Source organism: Pleurodeles waltl, chromosome 12 (assembly GCF_031143425.1).
Source record: "Pleurodeles waltl isolate 20211129_DDA chromosome 12, aPleWal1.hap1.20221129, whole genome shotgun sequence".
Lineage (NCBI taxonomy): Eukaryota > Metazoa > Chordata > Amphibia > Caudata > Salamandridae > Pleurodeles > Pleurodeles waltl.
This window is the reverse complement of record NC_090451.1, coordinates 496,513,670-496,533,916: the sequence shown is the minus strand read 5'-3', so window position 1 is coordinate 496,533,916 and position 20,247 is coordinate 496,513,670. Positions and strand designations below refer to the sequence as shown.

Below are 20,247 nucleotides of genomic sequence, written 5' to 3'. Positions count from 1 at the left end.
ATCCAGAGCGACAGCAAGCAAAGCCTGTGGCATAACTGGCTTTCCCATAGACAGCTGTCGATACAATAAGCCACTCCTAGACTGACCGGACCCTCTATTTCCCCATAGCTGTTTTTCTTGTGATGATGCTATAGTTCCCTCAGGTGTAACCTTGCTGACTCAGTGTAGGGGGTTTGTCCTTGTCTATGGTAGTCTTTGCTTCAGCCTCCACAGGTGGGGCAGTCAGAGCCACCAGGACAGGGGCAGATTGCAGGTCTGATGGTACCTTTTGAGGGTGTATGTCTGGCTGCATCCTTAGCTGCCTGATTCGCCAGCGTGTTTTCCCGGGACACGGAATCCTGTCCGTTTATGTGTGCTGCACATTTCACAACTGACACTGCCCCGGGTAGCGCCAGAACCTCTATTAGGGCTTCTAAGAGTTCTCTATGCATCGTAGGACTCCTATCTGATATAAGGAACCCTCGCCTACTCCATCTCATGATACTGAAATGTACAGTGGTTGTTACATTTGCTGTATAGTTAGAACTCCTTGGTGTAATCTGGAGTTTCCAGGACAGGAGCATTTGATATCTCGTCCTTCGTGTTAAACACGCTGAGGGATTCGCAATATCCTTGGGGCAAACAAGAGTACAAATACAAGTACCTGGCATCCTGAGGAATGTTTGTGAGGATGATGGAGGGGTCCAAAACAATTGGGAACAATTGGGAATTCAGGTAACACAATATTGCTCACTAGGGGCAGGTCTTGAATCATGCGCCAAATATTGCCCTTGGCTTTCTAAGCCGAGTGTATATGGGTGTTACAAGGTGACACTCCAGGGTAAATTACTCCTTGTTCTAGTAACTCCTGGATAGTAGGGGTGATGTTCTCCTCTGCATCCCCTATTGTTTTACTCTGGGTAAAATGGCACCTTTCTTCAACGTAATCTGAAATGGTGTGGGAGTGCGGATGAAGCCGACATCGTGAGTGCCCTTCGCCCTTTCTAGGACGTCTTGCACCTGTGAAAGATCGGCTTCTCCTGAGTCCAAAGCTCTCCTTGGAGTGGGTGTTCTGACTTCTAACACAGTTCGTAGTGGTATATCATCCGGGAAAAAGTATAATCCTTTTCTAGGGGCTATCCTCAAATAGCTTGTCGTCCAGTATCTCCTAATCATCTTTCTTGTCCCAAGGAAGATGACACATTCCCAAAAAGCCCCATTATGGTTGCTGAGTTCCAAAGCCTCTAACTGCAATATTACCTCTGCTTCTGATAATCCAGAATCCTGTCTTTGCTGCCTAAAAAGTATTTATTTGGGCAACTGAACCTCCTCCTCAATAGCTCTGGTGTCTCTGCTGTAATAGTGTGTACTGCTGCAGTAAATGTCTCCACATCAGCGGGCCGTTCTCTAGTCTGGTCTCTGCTGGAGGAGTCTACCATTAGTACCATGACTCTGGAGGTGTTTTGGTTTCACTAATGACCAAGCTGAAAACAATCTCTGGAATTCACTTCTTAGTTTAAAGAAGACATTTATCATTACTTCACCATGAGGTTCCTGAGAGAGGAGATTAGTAGGTTGGAGGCACACGCTTAAAAGTAGTCACAGCAATGAAAGGAAAATATTTTAAACTGATTCTCAGTTGCAATGCACACAGCAAATATATGTGATTATATTATAGCATAACTTCAAAGCAAAGAATAAAAGTAAAAATTCATCACCATAGGGCCTATCACTGCTCGTCATCTTTCTCATACCTGCAAGTTGAAGACTCCTGTTCAACTGCGAGAAAGAGATTTTCCATCCGTACAGGCAGGTCAGGCAGCTGACGTCCGCTCCTGACTGAAGTCTTGGAAAAGTCCCCTCGCTGCTGCCCAGGGACACCTTGAAATAATGAAAAATTAAAAAATAATGAAAAAAAGCCTGCTGACAAGCCCTTTCCTCTAATAGTCAAAACATGCTGGCTACTGTAGGTCAGAGTTAGAAGAAACAAGCGTCGAAGGTTAGCCAAGTCTTCAAGGCCTGTTCTTCCCAAGACTGACTAGAGAAAAACACAAAATATGCTCTTCCTTATCATGATTAGTGTTCGGTGAGAGAATCTACGAAAAGCACAGCTTGGTTTACCATGTGGAAAAACACAGCTCATCTGCAATGTCTCAACTGCAATGTCTAACGCCACGTTAAAGCCAATAGGCAGCTAAACTGAATACAAAATGTCTAATGCCACGTTAAAGCCAATAGGCAGCTAAACTGAATACAAAATGTCTAATGCCACGTTAAAGCCAATAGGCAGCTGAACCGACTACAAAATGTAATGTGCTACTGGTGAACATTGAACAACTTATATGCACAGTGGTGAAACACAGTCAGTGGTCAAACATACTTATTTTCACTACACGAGGGTAGAACTACAGGTGTGGAGCAAGTCGTCGTACCATCTTGCTTAAAATGAAAGGTCATATTCAATTTTGCCATCAAGTCTCTGCCTAGCAGATTCGCTGGGGTAGCAGGGGAGAACAGTAATCAGCTGTCAATATGTCTCCCACGTACTTCCATTTCCACTGGGTTGGTAAAAGAAGCCCCTGTAATTTCCCCAGGACATCCCTGTGTGTCTATGGATCTGTTGGAAATTGGAAGTCCTCCCTCTTCAATACAGAATTTTGTTGCTCCTGTATCTGAGGAATGTATATTTCTTGTCGTTAGTGGACACAGTCACAGTGGGTTCCTCTTCTGGCCTGTGTGTCACTGAGAAGACTATACACACAGAAATCCTCTGCGGGCATCCTCATTGTGTGTATCCTCCCACAGGGTTCATCTGGAAAGGATTCCCCCCTCACCGCCACCCCTCCTTGTCCAGGTTGGAGTGGGATTTCTGTGGAGGCTACTTAATAGCTCTGCTGAGGCAGTCCTTGTTGCACTTGTGGTATTCCTGGTGACTGCACAATTTGTGAGAGTGTCTGGAATATTCATGTGATCTGTGAATTCTGTTGTAGCTGATGAGAACAGTATAACAGTCATATTTCCAGATGGACCATAATTGCTCATTCTTCCATTTTGCTCATCCCATCTCCTCACATTACAGTCTCTACTTCTGACAATAATAACATGCCTGATCACTTCTTGGAGGACCCATCCTACCTCTCCCTCCTTGCCCCCCTCTACTATTTCCTTGTTTCCTGATATCGTCCTGCTGCTGCGGGTACTGTCGCTGGGTGACCCTGGGACCATTCTCGCAGGTATTTCACTCATCTGAGTAGCTGCTGTAACTACAGCACCTTCCATTGCTTCCTTCCTCGCTTACTTCTGCTGCACCAACTTGGCTGCAGCTTTCTCTGCTACTTCCTGTTAACTTTCTCCTTTTCCTGCTTCTTCTGCAAAAATGGATGATGTGTGCTTGAATTACAGCCCAGGGCTTGGCTTCCAGTGCCACTATGTTATCTAAGCTGCCCTGTATCTTAGAAGGTAATCCCTTCTTAACTATGTTATAGAACAGCACAGCATTACCTCCTGTTACTTCAAAGCCCTGACCCGCTCCCTTGGCCCACTTTTCTTTCATCTTATTTATGCATTGCCCAGGATCCTCTTTCTGTTGCATAGACTCATGAGTGATCCGATGTCTGGTATTTTGGGGTACATTTTCCTCAGCTTGTCTTATACTACAGATCTAACCAGGTTAAATGGTGATCCATCACACCTGGTCTCAGTGAGGGTCACATTTCTAACTCCAGCCTTTTGAAATTCTGTGTCTGTTTCGTCCCCTATGGGGGAGCTAAGCAGGCTTTTTACATCCCAGGGTGACGCTTGCAGTTTACTTCGCAAATGGTTTGATCCATTTTCCTTCTCCCTCTGTGAGGAGTGGCAACTGTTTTCTGAGGTTCTCCTTGTTCATTTGTGGCCAAGGAACATAATGTGGTGCCCCAGGGCCCTTACGTGTCAGGGGCATCTGATGTAAAGGGGTTGGGGGCACACTGGGGATGATGCTGTCTGGCATATTGCTGCCATATACGCAAACATTTCCTCATGTAAGGGTAGTCCCAATTGGGATCACCCTCACCTTACAGAATGCAGTCTTCAGCATTTGCCATATCGTGTGGGTCAAAGGACCCCTCTTCTGGCCAGGGGTTCATCTTTGGAGCCAAAATGCTCACTTCACCTCACGTGATCGCATTCTGGGGCCCAGCTGGCCATGGGTGCTTTGAAATTTTTGCTGCTCAAGTTCTTTTGCTACTTCTAGGAGCGCATCTCGTTTTCTTCCCCTTGTATCAATTGGGTTAGTCAGTCTCCATGTGCTCCTGGTACAATCTAGATCAATGAGTGGTCTTTCTTCGAGGCCGTAAATATGGGGTTGGAGGAGTTCATCCATGCTTATGGATTGTATCCTGTCTGCTTATTTCCCAAGACTCATCTGCGTTTGCTCTGTACAGTCATTGTGATCTCCTTCTCTCCTTACTTCACTTCTTGCTCTCCTGTCTTTACTGCGTGATAGCCAGTCCTGCACACTCTCTAGTGAGACTACTAAGCCCTCAATTTCCTTTTGCCAGGGTGTCAGACTACTTTCAGTCCTTCATTGTACCTGTTTCCTTCCTTGGGATGTAAACTGCCCCGCCGTCTCTACAACCCTAGGCACATGGTCTCTCCACCCTACATTCCCTGCATCCCTTCATAGTGTGGTGGATGTTTGTCTCCTAAGTATCCTACCTGAAGTGTACCCTTTCTGAAGCAACTGTGACGTTACTGATTAAATATGCGATTGGTCACCTCTATCCCCAAATTCTGCTCTTTGCTTTTCTCCTCTTGGGAAAGTTAGGGTCTAGATGCAGTACGAACTGTGCCTCTTATTGCCCTGAAAATTGTGGATGCCCTATCCTGGTTTGCTGTCTAGGAGTGCTTGCCCTCTTTGGTTTTGGTATTGGTATTTGCGGGGTTACCTTCGGGGTTGCTTTATGGGAGCGTGGAGGGGTTTCAGTTTCAAGGTTTTCAAATCCTATTGCGGCTTATGCAGCTGCACTAACGGGTAGATGCTGGGCACTGTGGGTGTAGTGCTTGTAAGGTTGTATGGAGGTGGGGGGAACAGAAGGGATACTCGATGTCTCTTGTTGTGAGGAATCTTTTGAATTTTCACAAAATAATTTCCATAACGCCCTGTTGGCGTCTCTTTTCTTTAATTTGGCTCCTGCATATTTACTTCAAATGTGAATGACAACATGCTCAATTGATCTATCATTGAACGTTCCTTCTTTTGGCCAAGGATACATATGCTTTTGGGTGGCTTTAAACCACTCCTGGTTATACTTGTGTAATTTCTTCCTGTCACTGGGGAATACCTTCTGCATATGTTGTAAGGGGGTCTCCATGTTCAAGCGTTCTTAATCTTTTACCTTTTCTGCTACCAGGTTTCTGTAAGTTTAAAGTGGACACACATGACCTTTCTGGTGGGGAAATAACGTTGCCTACTTTTTCTACTGTACCGTTTTTACAATAGGTTTTCATTTTTTAGTTCTATCTACCTAGTCTTATGGAGCACATTACAGTTCAGTTTTCCACCACATGCAATGTATATTAAAAAAACAATTTGCATATTTTTATATATTTTTATATATATATATATATATATATATATACACACACACACACACACCACAACAACATCACACTGTGGCCACACTTCATTCTACCGCATGTGGTTGCCTTCAGTCACTCAACAAACCAAAACTTCAATAAAACCAGCTTGCATGTATGACCCTTACGAGCTTACTGATTCACAAAGAAAAACACATATCGCACACAAGTTGCATGCATTACCCTTACCGCCTTACTGATTCACAAAGAAAGAAACGCAAATTGCACGCAAGTCGCATGTGTTACCCTTACGGCCTTACTGGTTCACACAGAAAAAACACAAATCGCACACGAGTCGCACTACAGTTAACTCTGCGTTTAGTATTGCCAAGATGAGCACGCTTATTTCAAAGGAGGATCGTGGCTTGCTTTGTCCTCACCTTTTAAGGGGACAGCAGTGCTCTGAGCCTTTCCAACCACCCGGTGCACTGGCAGAACTTCAATTAACTGTTGCTCGTCCTCTATCTGAGTTCCATTGCTCGTTCCCCTCCATCTTTCACCTTTATGGCCTGTTACTGCAGCCTTTCCACCTTGGTCTCCCTCTTGAACCTCCGCCCCATCCTTGTGCACAGTAGCTTTTTTTTCTCCATGCCAGCTGGTCCCTTCACTGCAAATACCACTGCACTCAAGTCGACACGTGTGGTTTGGACCACTGTTCCCATGCAGCATTGTTTTTACTTATTTGGCTGTGCACATACCCTCCTGAGCTGCTATCAGGACTTTTTCTTAAGGATTGCTTTTGAAGCCTATCATTGGAAGCCTCAGGGTGCATAAGTCTATACACAGACTAAGACCCCCCAACACCATTGCTTCATCCACAACACATTCTGGTGGCCCTTTGAGTGTTCGAATGCTTCAACGTATTCCCAGTACTGTACAACTCACACAGGTGTGCCACACAAAAGAGGAACTCAACAGCTACTGAACCTTAATTTAGTCCTGCAGCAGCCTTCAAGCTTGGTCTTCATATGGGTACTTAATCCACTCTCCGAATTGGATCAGACTGCAGGCAATGGAGCAGTTTAGAACTCACAGTCTGAGAGCCTGTGAGGTGAGGGTTTGAACAGTGCTTAATTTGAGCCAGTAGGGCCACTGGCACTCATATTTTGGGTCAGTGTGACCCACGGGAACTTATATTTTTTGGGACCCACAAAGGAGACCCAATCAAGCAGCGTAAGACTGGTCACTTGCCTGACTGAGGGGGTTTAGTGGTGCAGTCATGTCAGTTGCTGAATCGTGATGTGGTCACCTGAACAGTGTAGCACGTAGTGAACCGGGGGAATGTATAGTGAGGTTATCAGGTGAGGTATATTGTGCTATATTACATTGGTGTTTCAAGTGAGGGGTATATTAAAAGACGAATGGAGAGGGAATTGTGGCTCAAATTGTTTAAATATAAGTAGATGCTGATGTGAATTTATGGATGAGTGCAATGTGAAAATATTTTATCCAAAGAAGTTGGAACGTTGTATACAATTCAACAGAAGACACTCTGCCTCATGAATAATTTCAAGTGCATTTTACTTCATGACACTTGTAATAAAGTAGATGCGATATTCATCATGTGTTTGAGTAACCCATCTGCCAAACTCTAAATCAAGCCCCTAATCTATCTCCACCCCTGTTGTGCGTATACATTATGCCTGCCCTGTGGTGGTGGTGGGAAAAGGGTACAAGGTATGGCTATGGGCCCACTATATACAGCTTAAAGTATTGCAGCCTGAGACAGAAAGCAGTTTTGTGTAGCTTGAGGGATCTCTAGTAAAGGTCTGCAGTCTACATTGAGAAAGTGCTGTTTGCAGCTTTTGAAGGGCATCAAAATGTGAGTGCCATTGCTTCTTTAAAAATATGAAATTCTGTTGGGTTTGCCTGTGCTTCTTCTTCATCCCTTACCGTGGACCAGCATCACCAGCAATTAGAGATGAATGGGGAAATGCTTGAAGTCCTTCTGTGGTTGAACTATCAATTAGGTAGCTTGTGAAAGAAGGGTTTGCATACCTCAGGATATAGGAATATTTCTAGAATGGAATGGTTTATGCAGAACACTAAACGGAGAGGAAATCAGCCTGATACCTGTGATCTTGCAGGACGGCCTGATAAGCTATGGACCATCTAGAAACCTCTAGGGCAAAGTATTCAAGATGTTAGTCAGTCAATCAGCAACATTTATAAAGTGCGGTTTATCACCCATGGGGTCTCAAGGCGCCAGCAGGGGGCACGAAGAGCCTAGTCTTGAGGTCCTTCCTAAACTGAGCCAGCGATGGGGACTGCCTGAGGTGAAGATGCATTGTGTTCCAGGTCTGCGCGGTGAGGTAGGAGAAGGATCTTCCTCCAGCTGTGTTTTTCCGGATCCTGGGGATAGTAGCGAGGGCCACTTGCGCTGAGCAGAGTTGCCTGGTGGGGGTGTGGAAGGAGAGGCGGTGGGTGAGGTAGTCAGGTCCTACGTTGTGGAGGGCCTTGTATGCGTTGGTCAGGAGTTTGAATGTGTGATGTGTTTGTTGACAGGGAACCAGTGTAGGTCTCTCAGGTGGGCGGAGATGTGGCTGTGGCAGGGGATATCCAGGATCAGCCTGGCTGCCCCGACGCTGAAATCTCTGTCAGTCACGCAGGTGAAAACAGAGGAAATAGCAGCAGTCCTTCCTAGAAAGCAGTGGGCATAATAAGTGAAGAGCAGCAACCTCCTCCAGGACACCGAGTAGAGAGTTGGAGTATTTGTTTACAAAGGTGTTGGATTACTGGAACGCATTTTACTCTGTTTACAGGTGACCGACGGTGCTTTTATAATGTCAGATGCTTGTATGACAGAAAGCTGTGGCGTCTTCCTTTGGAAAGGTTGTGGTAGTACGGCTGGGAACATGGAGGGTTAATCATTGACGCTGCCTTGCAAGGGAACAATATTTTCTTTGCATCCTCGCTTTGTTGTTTTGACACTTGCCATTACAGATGAGTAAAACTGCTAACCATTTGTACCGTGAGATTGAATTTCTCACCTTTGCCAAGTCTGCAATACACATTGCTTCTCTGTCAGTCGCGCAGGTGATGTGGGACTGGATCAATCTATTTATATCTCCTTTGTGCTAACGAAAACATTGAATGTAACCATTCTCTGCTAATGGGGATTTTAAATGTTGAAAATAGCGTTCATCGTAAGGCAAGTCTGCATCGCTTGTTTTATTGTATTTTAAATTAAACAAGATAGTGTGGCTATTATAGCAAGGTTAAAAGTTTTGAATTTAACTTGATCTTGTTTTGTGTTTTAAAGATTTTGTGTACACGGGGAATGTACCAGTAATGATGGAAAATTTTGAAGAAGAGAATTTTGCGGTATCAATGTAAGTGTAAAACATTTCTGTTTCGTTGATTTAACAGTTGGATTTGCAGAATCATATTCGTCCATAATATATTATTGACCGTGGTATACTGTTTTTTTACCAATTCGAACAGCTTGTGTTTATAATAAATGTCTCCTTGCATAGCAAATAATATGGAGTATTTGTCTGCAGTAGATCTCTAAGTGCATCATCTATTATGACAAATAGGACGCCATCTTTAAGGACGCCATCTTTTATCCCCCCCCCCCCCAAATCAGTTACTGAGAATGAATTGAAATTCTTTTCATCACATGACCAATGAATAGTGGAGTTGTTTATGTGTTGGGGGAAATAGGAGATTGATGCTTTATTTAAAAGCATGGTATTTAATTCAAAGACAGTGATTCTGTATCTTTTTTCGAAACTGTATTGTTGGAGATGCAGCCGAGCAGGCTTGAAAAAAAGCCACTTCATATGAGCTCTGCGCATCTTCTGTTTTGGTTGTTAAGTGTAACACTAAGAAACTGAGTTATCCATTTCCGGGACAGTGGCTTCAAAGAATCACCCAGAAAGGTATGACGATTTACACAATTTAACTATAAACATAAATGTCCCCTTTGCAAAACCTCAAGTGCCTATCCAAAATACAGGTCTTCAGAATGCACTGGAAATAGATATGGAAGGCCCGAACGTGGTTATCGAAGCTTTCCTTATGATACAGATTAACTCTGTAGCCAAAGGAGGGCCTATGCTCCGGTATTCAAACTGACACGACTACTGGAAAATGCTGGAGATCATGGAACAACAGTGCATATCACACTGTAGAGTGATACCATGAGACAGAGAATCTTGAAGCAGGCTAGTGCAAAGAAAGAAATCACATACTAAGATGGCCTCATATTGCTATTTCTTGACCTAAGCTTTGAAACTTAACTATAAGGTGTACGATGTGAATTGGGAGGGCTGGATGTCTAGGCTTTAGAATCCATACAATTTGTGATCCAACAGGAGGAAAAGTAGCTTATGTTTTCACAGTATGAAGTGGCCAACCAATTTGAGTCTAATTTTGGATTGAAGTAACGTGCCAGATGTAACATACATGCTATGAGTATGCATATCATGACTTTCTAGGTGTTTGTAGCTTAAACTATGTTACTTGTTAATATATTCACTTGAAACCTAACATTGAAGTTTTGGTTGGCAACACCTCTTCCCAGCTCTCTCGTGCCCATTTCTGTAAAGATTTTTCAACCTTTGACATTTAGAGATCTCAAACTATTATGCAGTTTTTTTCTGAATTACCTTCACCTCACTCCCACTGACCTTCCCGCCTATTTTTAACCTACCTGCTTTGCTCCATTCTTCCTGATTGAGGTAATTTTATTTATGGTGACATTTGAATTCTATCATACCTTTCTCAATCCTTGTCTTAGAAAAGTACAGTAAAACCATTGACGACAGATAGTGTGTACTTGCTACTAATTATCACAAGTTCAGTATCATTACATTTTTCTTCAGAAGACAATTAGGACACGAGCCACCAGCAATAAAGTAGACATTTACTTTTTCATATTTTTGTAAAGCCTTGTCTAGGACACTGGTGCCTTTGGAGCCAGGATGTGGTGGTAGCTAAAGGACCTGGTGAAATATGTCCTTTGTATTATAGCCCATTCTCACAATCCTGATGTTTGCTCCCTTTAGTTTCTATGTTATGTTTTGCAAGTATGGGAGCATGGCCCTGGAAGAGTCAAGTGAGGTAGCTGTTGGCAGGCTGGAGGTCTGTAAGAGTCTTTCTAAATCTTTAGATTGTTGTGGTTGACACCAGGGTGTCTAAGGTCTAGTGCTGCAGGGCCCAGAAAAATTTGTGGTAGAGCTACTTGGTTCGGCCCTTTCCAGTAGGCATAGTTTGGCATTGAGAAGATCTGCACCTACGCAATAATCATCCTAGATGCAGACAGGTGCTGAATGGAATCCGAATTCCTGTGGACATGAACTGATCAAATATAATTGCAGAGAACTAAACATGGCTTTCACTACATGTAAGCATATTGACCGCAAGTGTATAGCTATTCAGCTGAAAATCTGGAATTGTCCTTGTATTTCCCACCTGCTGATCTCTCTTTTTGCATCCTAGACTACCCTAGAAGAGTTTGCTTTTACTCCATCTATACATATTACCTATGCAGTAGCCGTTGCACATCTAGTCAATCTTCTGCTGTGAACTGTGGTGTTTTAACTTTATTTTTTTTTATCGTTATGTGAAAGCAACAAAAATGAGACAAGAAATACTGTAGTTTAGAAATCTATATCTAATCAATCTTATATACATCAGTAACAGACTATTCCTTGTTAACCTCCTTTGAGTATGGCACCATCTCTTCGATCCTCTAGATATGAAAACCCTGTCCCTGCCTTACAGCTCTCATCCTGTATCCTCTAAACTTATAGCACTCCTCCAACCATGCTGCGAACAAACTCCATGTACGTTTTCAGCTTATCACCCATCCCCTTCAATATTGCTGACACTATTTCATAATGATCCATGCAAGCAGATAGCTGTGTTGAAAGAGGGGGACGTCCTTATCCAACAAGTGCTTAGCTAATCACTATCTTGCAACCACCATTGCAACAGAAAATTGCCTCCGACGTTTTTGCAACGTAGGTTCCTCTGTTCTAAATATTCTAACCTAACTCCCTTTTACAGTCCACGGCATAATCCATTGTGGAAGGTCTGCAATATTGTTAACTGCACCAATAAAATTAGGGGATTTAAACACGTCTTCCTTTACAACCATAACAAAGTCTTCTCTTCTTTTTTTCCGAAAACATTCAATGTGGTAATAAATATATTCCCAAAGCAAGTGGGCTTTACCTGCCCAATAAAACTTTAGAAATGATGCTCTGATAATAGTTGGTGAAGACTGGCAGAACTGCTCTAATTAATTCATTCCCTGCTTTCCTTTTCATGAGGGTCTGTTGAAGTGCAACCACCCATTAATATCTCCTTTTCACTGTGTTGACAATAAGAGAATCAGGAGGAATATGCACTTTCAGGATTGTAGGGTTCCAGGTTTGACCTTTTTCTCAATCCCGGACTCATTGAAGGTGTTAACAATGTATCCATCACAGGCTTTTGGAGCGGAGACACCAGAAGGACAATAAGAGGCCGACTATTGTTTCATTTGAATTATTTCAGGGGAATCGAAGATTGACCTCTATGTAGTATTGTTCTCAATATTATGTTTCCTCTCTGCTCAATCGAAGATTTTGTGAAAAGTTATCAATAGGAGAAACTCGTGACTACATAGCCCCTGTTGGTGCTAGACAAAGGGCATACTAGCCCTTGAAGAGTCATTATTTTTGTAGACTGTCTGTCGCAGAGATGACTAAATAGGCGCATGAATAGATGAGCCATATTTTGAGGCCATATTTGTAATTGTGTCTTCAGATTAAGGCCTAAGTAGGCGCTGGTGATGAAGAAGTTGACCAGATCCTTTTCTATCATTTTAAATTGTTGCATAAATGTGCTCTTGACCTGGAAAGAGAAATCCCGATCCATTAGGAGCCCTTGCTGTAGAAAATGTTTTTGTTGTTAAGGGAAGTCTTGACCACAACCCAGATTCTAAGTCAATGCATGAGTGGTGCACTTTTGAAGGCCTTTATAAAGAACTCAACTTGAGCCACGAGCTTTTCCTGTCATGAGCACAAGTAATTGTACATGAAAATATGTACTACAAATTATATATTAATGTTGCGAGATGTTTGAAATTGTTGTTACATGATGTGTGTAAGTGAATGTATATGTACGTTTCATTTATATTATGGTTATTTTAATGTTATGATATTGATATTTTACAGTTTTTCAAAATCACGTAAGATTCAGTTTAATTGCAGTTAGTAAATGTCCTGTGTATTCTGCCAAATGAGCAAAAGGTGAGCAAGCAGACAGTGCCTATTCCTCCTTGACTCTGGAGGTAGTTAGATGTTGTCGTTGTGGCATCATATAGAGAGATGCCAAGTTTTCACTTTTTTCTTAATTTCATGGTAGTCTTTGATGTTTGTTGTTTTTATCAAAAACGTTTCAGAGTTTTTGCATTTGTATAGAAAAGAAGGGTCCACCAATATGCTTGTTTTTGTAAGGATTGAAGGTCATCTGGGCATCCAGTGTAGAGTGAAGTGCTCTTTGCAGTGGTTATCTTGTGAGCACAAATCTTGGATAAATTCTTGTAAGTACAATTTTTATTGTTTTAAAGGGAAAGGGGAAAGGGAAGGAAAGGTGCAGAGCAGAAGACACATATGACATATGGAGTTCCATCTTCAACCCATCATCAATATTAACAATTGACAGCATTGCGGACCATAAAGCAGACAACAGTTCGGGTCTTGTTACAGCATTCATTTCCGTGCTCTCCCTTTGGTCTATGACAGTAAGTCCATCCATCGTCCCCATATTTTCTCAAATTTCCGTGGGCAACCCCTGGATTCATATACCTTTTGTTCTTGGTTTGCACACCAATCCACACCCCTTTTCCATTTTCGGAGTGACGGGCCTTTGGGGGAGTTCCAGGCAGCAGCAATGTCTCTTTTGGCGACCAGCATGGCTGTGGCAGCCAGGGCGCGTTTTGCGCGTGTTCCTCCCATCTCCTCCATAACCCACAGCAGGACTAACCGCGGATTTCTGCACCTCTTGTCCCAGGGCCCCTCCCAGTTCCTGGATCACTTTGTCCCAATACGTCTGTATCACTTGGCAGGTCCAGACCATGTGGAAGAAATTTGCAGGCTTACTCGAGCATTGTGGGCATCTGGCAGAGGGGCGGAGTCCCGCCCTGTGCAGTCTGGACGGTGTCAGATACGCTCCGTATAAATAATAGAATTGCACTACACACCTTGGGTGCCATCAAGGCCTCCCTCCACTCCGCCTCCTCCAGGGCCCCAACCCATGACTCCCATCTGGTTGTAATTGAGCTTAAATCACCGGGAGCGTTGTTAATTAGCATTTTATAGATTTGAGAGATACCTTTCCCCTCCAGATTCCCCATAAGCAGTTTGGCCTCAAGTGGATTAAATTCTGGCATGGGGCCGGCGGTGGGCAAGTGGACCCTTAGGGCATGTCTCGGCTGGAGGTATTTGAAGAATTGTGTCTGGGTTAGCTGAAAGTCTACCTGCAGATCTTGAAATGATTTCATAGCCTCCCCTCTCCACAAGTCTCCCACCAAGGAAATGCCTAGCAAGTCCCATTCTGCGAATCCTTCCAGCGCTGCAGGTGCGCTTAACCATCTCCCCTTCCACAATGGGGTCTGAAGGGTGACAATGGCGTTCCAGCGGGTATACCGTAATGCGGCGCGCCACGCCAAGAAAGCCACCCTAGTTATTTCTTCCATGTCTTGGGGAAGTGGTGTTCCATATAGCATATCAAGAATACGTGGGAAGCCCAGGATCTCCAATTCTATCCGGTAAGCCGGGTCATCCCATCCCCCGGTGAACCAATCGTGGATCACAATCAATTGGGTGGCTAAATAATACAGATAGGGGTCCGAGGCACCCAGGCCCCCGTCATATACCCCTCTTCGGCAGTGTTGTGTCGCTACTCTGTGCCTGGCACCCCTCCAGAGGAACCGTCCGTAGCGCTTTCAAGAGTTCTGAACCAGGAGTGCGGGATTGGTAGGGGAAAGTTCTGAAATGTGTATAGGAGCCTTGGCAGGATCATCATCTTATATAGGGCCACATCGGCCCATCACATTTAGCGGCAGGGTTTGCCATCTCTGCAGGTCCGTTTTGACACGTGCTAGCAACGGAGATAGGTTTTTGGCCCACGTCATTTCAGGTAGGAGGGATGCCCAGGTATTTAAAGCTGAGACTACGTAGGGGTATTGTGTCTTGCCAATCAAAGCAGTCCCGTGAACCAGCCAGTGGGATCAGAATTGATTTGGCAGAGTTCATCCTGAGTCCCGATGCTTGTTCATAGTGCCGTAAGAGGCAGAGACTTCTCGGGCCCGTTATTCTGGGTTCTTCCATGTATAACAGGACGTCATCGGCGTATAGCGCTATCCTGTCTTCTCGGGAGGGGCCCCATTTCCAACCACGATATACTGGGTCTGTCCTGATCATCTGAGCCAGAGGCTCAATGGCCAGGGTGAATAGAAGGGGGGATAAGGGGCATCCCTTTTGCGTGCCCCTGTGAACCTCAAAAGTAGAGGATAAGACCCCATTGACCTGTACGCCTGGACCAGACGGCTGAATTTTATTCCCAGGCCCACGCGTCGGAGCACCAAAAAGAGGAACCCCAGTCAACCGCGTCAAAGGCCTTTTCGAAGTCAATAAGTAAAAGGGCAAGATCTCGGGGCAATTGGCGTCGCTCCGCCAGAGCCACATGTAGCCGACAGATACAGTGTTGTGTACTGCGGGTTGCCATAAACCCACATTGACTTGGGTGGATTAATTGCGGCAGAACCCTCTTGAGGCGAGCGGCAAGGATGGAGGTGAAAATTTTAACTTCGGTATTGATCAGTGATATCGACTTATAATCTGCACAGTGTAACGAGGGGGGTTGGGTTTTTGGGAGCACTACAATCGTGGCGGTGTCTAACTCTCGGGGGAAGGATCCGTCCCTCTCCACTTCTGCAAAGAGGCGCATCAAGTGTGGAGTTAGGTCTTCTCTAAATGCTTTGTAATACTCTGAGGGGAACCCGTCGGGACCCGGTGTCTTCCCCGTACTTAGTGCAGAGATGGCTACCCCAATTCCCTCTGCGCTAATAGGTTCTTCTAAGATCTGCACCTCCACTGCGGGTAACTGCGGGAGGGGAACCTCGTCCAATAATCGATGGGCCTGACCCGTGCAGACGCCTGGTACAGTGCACGGTAGTATCTGGCAAAGGCTTTCGCTATTTCGGGGTGTCTCACAACAAGGCTCCCTTCCCCATCATAAATTTCGGGGGCAATCCTGGAGGCCTGATGGTAGGACACCAGCCAATACAACATTTTCCTGGTTTTGTCCCCACACCCGTAGATTTTTGCTGTGTTGGCCATCTGCAGGTGTTTAGCAGCCTCCAGGGATTGATCTCGGATTTCTTTCTGGATTAGGAGGAGTTGTCGCTTCACCCCCTCGCTTGGGTTTGTTGCATTCTCGTTTTCCAGACATATTACCCAGAGCTCTAACTGTGCAATATGTTGGGTTTTGGCGCGTTCCTGGTCCCGTATCGGGTTTTTAGCCGTGCCTCGCAACACCGCCTTGCCTGCCGTCCATAGAACGCCCGGGGAGGTCACTGACCCTTCATTCAATTGACAGTATTCTCTTTGTGCCTGTTGCAGCTGCTCAGTGTAGCTTTTATCTTTGAGGTACCACGCATTTAGCCGCCACATAGGACGGGACCGAGCGGGCCCATAATGAACCGGAGCGGGCGTGGTCAGAGATTCCTCTAGCAAATATTTCAATGTGTTAGAGGGCGGTGCAGTCCGTACTTGGGAGTAGCAACAGGTCTATTTTGGATTGCGAGCCATGGGCCGCTGTGGTGCCCCCATTGTGTCGACTGTGTCCCTGCGTCTCCTGCTCTGTGTACTAACTAATAAGCATAAACATTGCACTAGCATAAAAAAACATAACATTGGCCTTTGAAACCAGGCCTGAACTCGATCGCCCCCCAACATCCACCCCTCCCCATACTTCCCCCCAGAAGCGTCTGTCGCCCATATATGGCACCTCACTTTTAGAACTGGTGAGGTGGACCGTCAACTGATAGGGCAGTGGTAGTGGTAGTGGACCCCTCCATGGTGTCGGATCAAGTATAGATACACAGTAAACGGTAAGTAGCTAGAGTTGGCATAGTGTTCATCCTCCCGACAGTCTGTTTCTTTTCAAGAAATGTTTCTCATTTGTGCGATCACTGTACCGAGCTGTGGGATAGGTCCGTGTCTTCCAGGGGCCCCAGCTGGGACTATGTCACATTCTGCAGGTCTTGGCTCCCCGAGTGTCTTCAGAGTTCTCCAGTGGTCGTGGGCTCCGCGGCTCCACCTGGCAGATCTCCAAAGGGGATTCTGAGCAGGATTCGCGTCGCACCCTGCGCCGCCGTGAGCGCGTACGCTGGCGTCGGTCAGGTTGTTGCCCCCTCTGGTGATTTGACAGTACCTTGGGCAGTGGTCTTGACCCATGCCTGTGTGTGCCCAGCGGGACCGCCTCTGTCAGCCAGGTCCATGCCGCGGCTGGTTGTTCAAAGAAGTAGGTCTTATTATTGTAGACCACACGGAGTCTTGCTGGAAACAGGAGGCGGTACGGAATGTCCATTGTTCTCAGCTTCTGTTTCACCTCGGTGAATGAGCAACGCTGTTGTTGTACTTCATACGTGTAGTCAAGGAAAAGGAGCACCTTCGCTTCATTACAGAGAAGGTCCCCTCTGGGTCTCTGTCTTTAAAATTAAAGAGACAAAGTATTACTGGCCTGGGTGGGGAGCCTGGCCGGGGTCTTGACCGCAGGGACCGGTGGGCTCGCTCGATCGCAAACCATGGCGTGAGGCGGTCTGCCAGCATCCAGGAGCGGAACCAGTCCTCCAAATATGTGGCCAGGGATGACTCTGTGGTGGCTTCAGGGAGGCCCACCATACGAAGGTTGTTACGTCTAGACCTGTTCTCAGCGTCTTCGGCTCTCCGATGTAGCTCCGACGTACAAGTAGTCAGCGCTGAGACTTGGGCCTTGAGAGCGGTCACAACGTCTTCCACTGTGGAAATTCTGGATTCGGCTTCTGTAATTCGGGCCGTGGCGTTGCGGAGATCTTGCTGGACCAGGGCCACGTCCACCCTAACTTCTCCTATCTTGGATTCAACTGCCGCCTGGGAAGCCTGGATTGCCTGAAGGATTGTCGTTAGATCACCGGATGTCGTCTGTGGTTCGCCACCTCCACTTGGGGTATGGTCTTCTGTCCGGGACCCAGTTGCACCCGTGGTGAATTGGTCTATGCGTGTTTGTGCCGTCGTTTGCCGCAATGACTTATCCTTGCCCATGGCTTCTGGCCACAGCTCCAGCCCCACAAGAGCTTCAGCGGCCGGGTCAGTAGCGCAGCCCGGTGAGGCCGTCGCACATTAGTTCAGCGGCAGGAGTGATTCCTTTGGGGTCCAGTTCCAGTTCCACTGCGCCGTTCCATACACCACGGATCAATCAAACAGCTTCGAGGGCTCAGAAAAATCGCAGTCCCCTAATAGCCAGTTCGTCCCCCCTCCGGTGGTTGGCTCGCTCCAGGAATCGCCCCCGTCTCCGCCGGTGCTCCGAATCACCCCCCCGGGTGACCTCAGGTCCCAGTCACACACTCGGGCAGGGGGGGAGAAAACCGGAGGGGGGCGGGAAGAAGAAATCCAGTCCCTGCAGTTCAGCAGCGCGCCGTCCTCCAAGGCCGGGCTCTCACCCCAATGAGAGCGGGGAGAGGAGAAGATCACAAGGATGCTCCCCTCCCATCCAGCGGCGCTGATTCTGTGCCTCAACTCCTGGGTGGCCGCCCCAGCCCACGGCTCACCTCTATTCAGTGTTGCCCATTGATTTAGTCTCCAGCGGCAGCACGACTCCTTCTATGTCTCGGTAGGCTAATGGGCGCGCGCTGGTCCCAGCAGCGCCTCAGGCGCCCCTGCGGTGAGGCGCTTATTTATAGCCCGGAACCAGGGCTCGGGCAGCTCCGGACCGCTGTTCAGCCTGCGTCCGGGCCACGGACCGGAGAGGTCCCTCCTCCTCTCCCCTGTCTTCTCTGCTCGGGGGGGGGGGGAGAGGGGCGATGAGGCCGCAGGTCTCGGCTTTCCTCCGGCTGATTTCAGTCGCGGCCTGCCTCTGACAGTGAGGCGCGCCGCTTTGCTGCACCGAAGTGCGCTGCAGGGGGCGCAGGCGCGTCCGAGCTACTGCTGCGCCTCCGCTCCCGGCAGTCCGCGCCCCGGCCTCATCCTCTGACCGCCATCTTAGTCTCCGGCAGCCGCGGCGGAAACCCACTCGTGTTCGGGCCAGGTGGGTCGGGAAGCTCTCTATTTGTTCCCGGGTGGGGCAGCAGAGCCTCGGTTGACCCTTACTTTTTAACATATCCGTACCCACTATGGAATATTTAATAATAAATACTGATTACTTCCGTTCAAAGGGGGGACCTCCATAGCAATACATTATTTGAATGTTGCCTATCTACTGATAAGATTTCCAGACTTTCTGTTTTGCTTTCTACTCTAAATAGAAATGAAGAGAACATCTTGTACACTTGGTTCCCAAAACCGTTTCAATTCTCCCTTTTAAAAGTAGAATTTAGGACGTATGGCTAGATAGACTGCAGCCTTATTGCAAGGAACCTAAAGTATCAGGCTGACCGAAAATCCCAGAGTGCAGTGACAGATCAGTTCATTTTTGTTTCTGTAGAGCAAACATTCTAAACACAGGGCATTTGGCCTGCCTAGTTTTTGCCGAAGTGTGATGTCTGGTGAAACGAGGTTTTGATTTGCTGAATGTTTTTCTTCCTTCATTTATGATGAAAACTTTTTTCCCTGAAGAATGAGGTCTGCATCAGCGATGGATGCTAACAACAGAGCATTGATCTCCAGGACTTTCCTGCAGTGAAAGTGCTTCAACCTCATGGATAGCCATGTCCGAGGAACTTGGACATAAAAATGATGTTTAGCCAAGACTACCAACAGTAATGGGAATAAGGGTGTTCAGGAAACAAAACGTAAAAGGCATATGTCCAGGACTCGCCTGGACGTTGGTGTGCTGGGCTGACATCGAAAGTGCTGGCTTCTTATAAGGTAATGCAGTTTCTTCTGTGATTGATCATCTGAAAACCAAGATGGCTACTTTACTGAACGTACTTCTAGCATTGAAAGGTTTCTTTGTAACTACAGCTAAAAAGTTTGACGGTCCTTAGTGAGGAGTTAAAGCTTAACAGGAACCATTGGATTAACTACATCAACTTATCTGTGCTACTTTAGCAGGTTTTATGATCTGCCTAAAAGGTTAGATCCCAGTTTAACCAACGTATAGTTCTCAATGTGCGCATGTGAACATGAACTTCCTACAGAAGTTGCTCTCTTGACATATCATCGATTTTTACTCGTACTCCCCATACCCTCAAAAATACAATTCTCCCTAGTTTGGGTGATATTGAGAGCCTAGCAAGTTATACCTTTCTTGCTCTTTGTCTTTAGAAAACATTTGTAAGGCATGCTTTATTGTCAGATGGTTCTCATTTCATTTTTTTCCTCCTTCTCCTTATTTGCTTTGCACCACTTTATTGCAATAGGATGTGAAAACAGATAATATGCTGCTTGTTTAGCAGCTCTTTAGCAGCTTTTTAATATTTTTTGCATTAAGTGGCTTCATGTTAGCCTAGTGGCC

General features: G+C 46.1%; 1 protein-coding gene across 2 annotated transcripts in view; it reads left to right on the top strand.

The window, feature by feature from the left end:
- Window positions 1-20,247, top strand: part of ARL2BP (ARF like GTPase 2 binding protein) — a 171,222-nt gene that overhangs the window by 29,946 nt on the left and 121,029 nt on the right. For both annotated transcript variants that reach the window (XR_011199894.1, XM_069217215.1), the window contains exon 2: window positions 8,858-8,927. Coding sequence is in view for 1 of the 2 variants with exons in the window: in XM_069217215.1 (XP_069073316.1) it covers window positions 8,887-8,927 (41 nt within the window). In the remaining variant the exon portion in view is untranslated. The remainder of the gene's footprint in view (window positions 1-8,857; window positions 8,928-20,247) is intronic.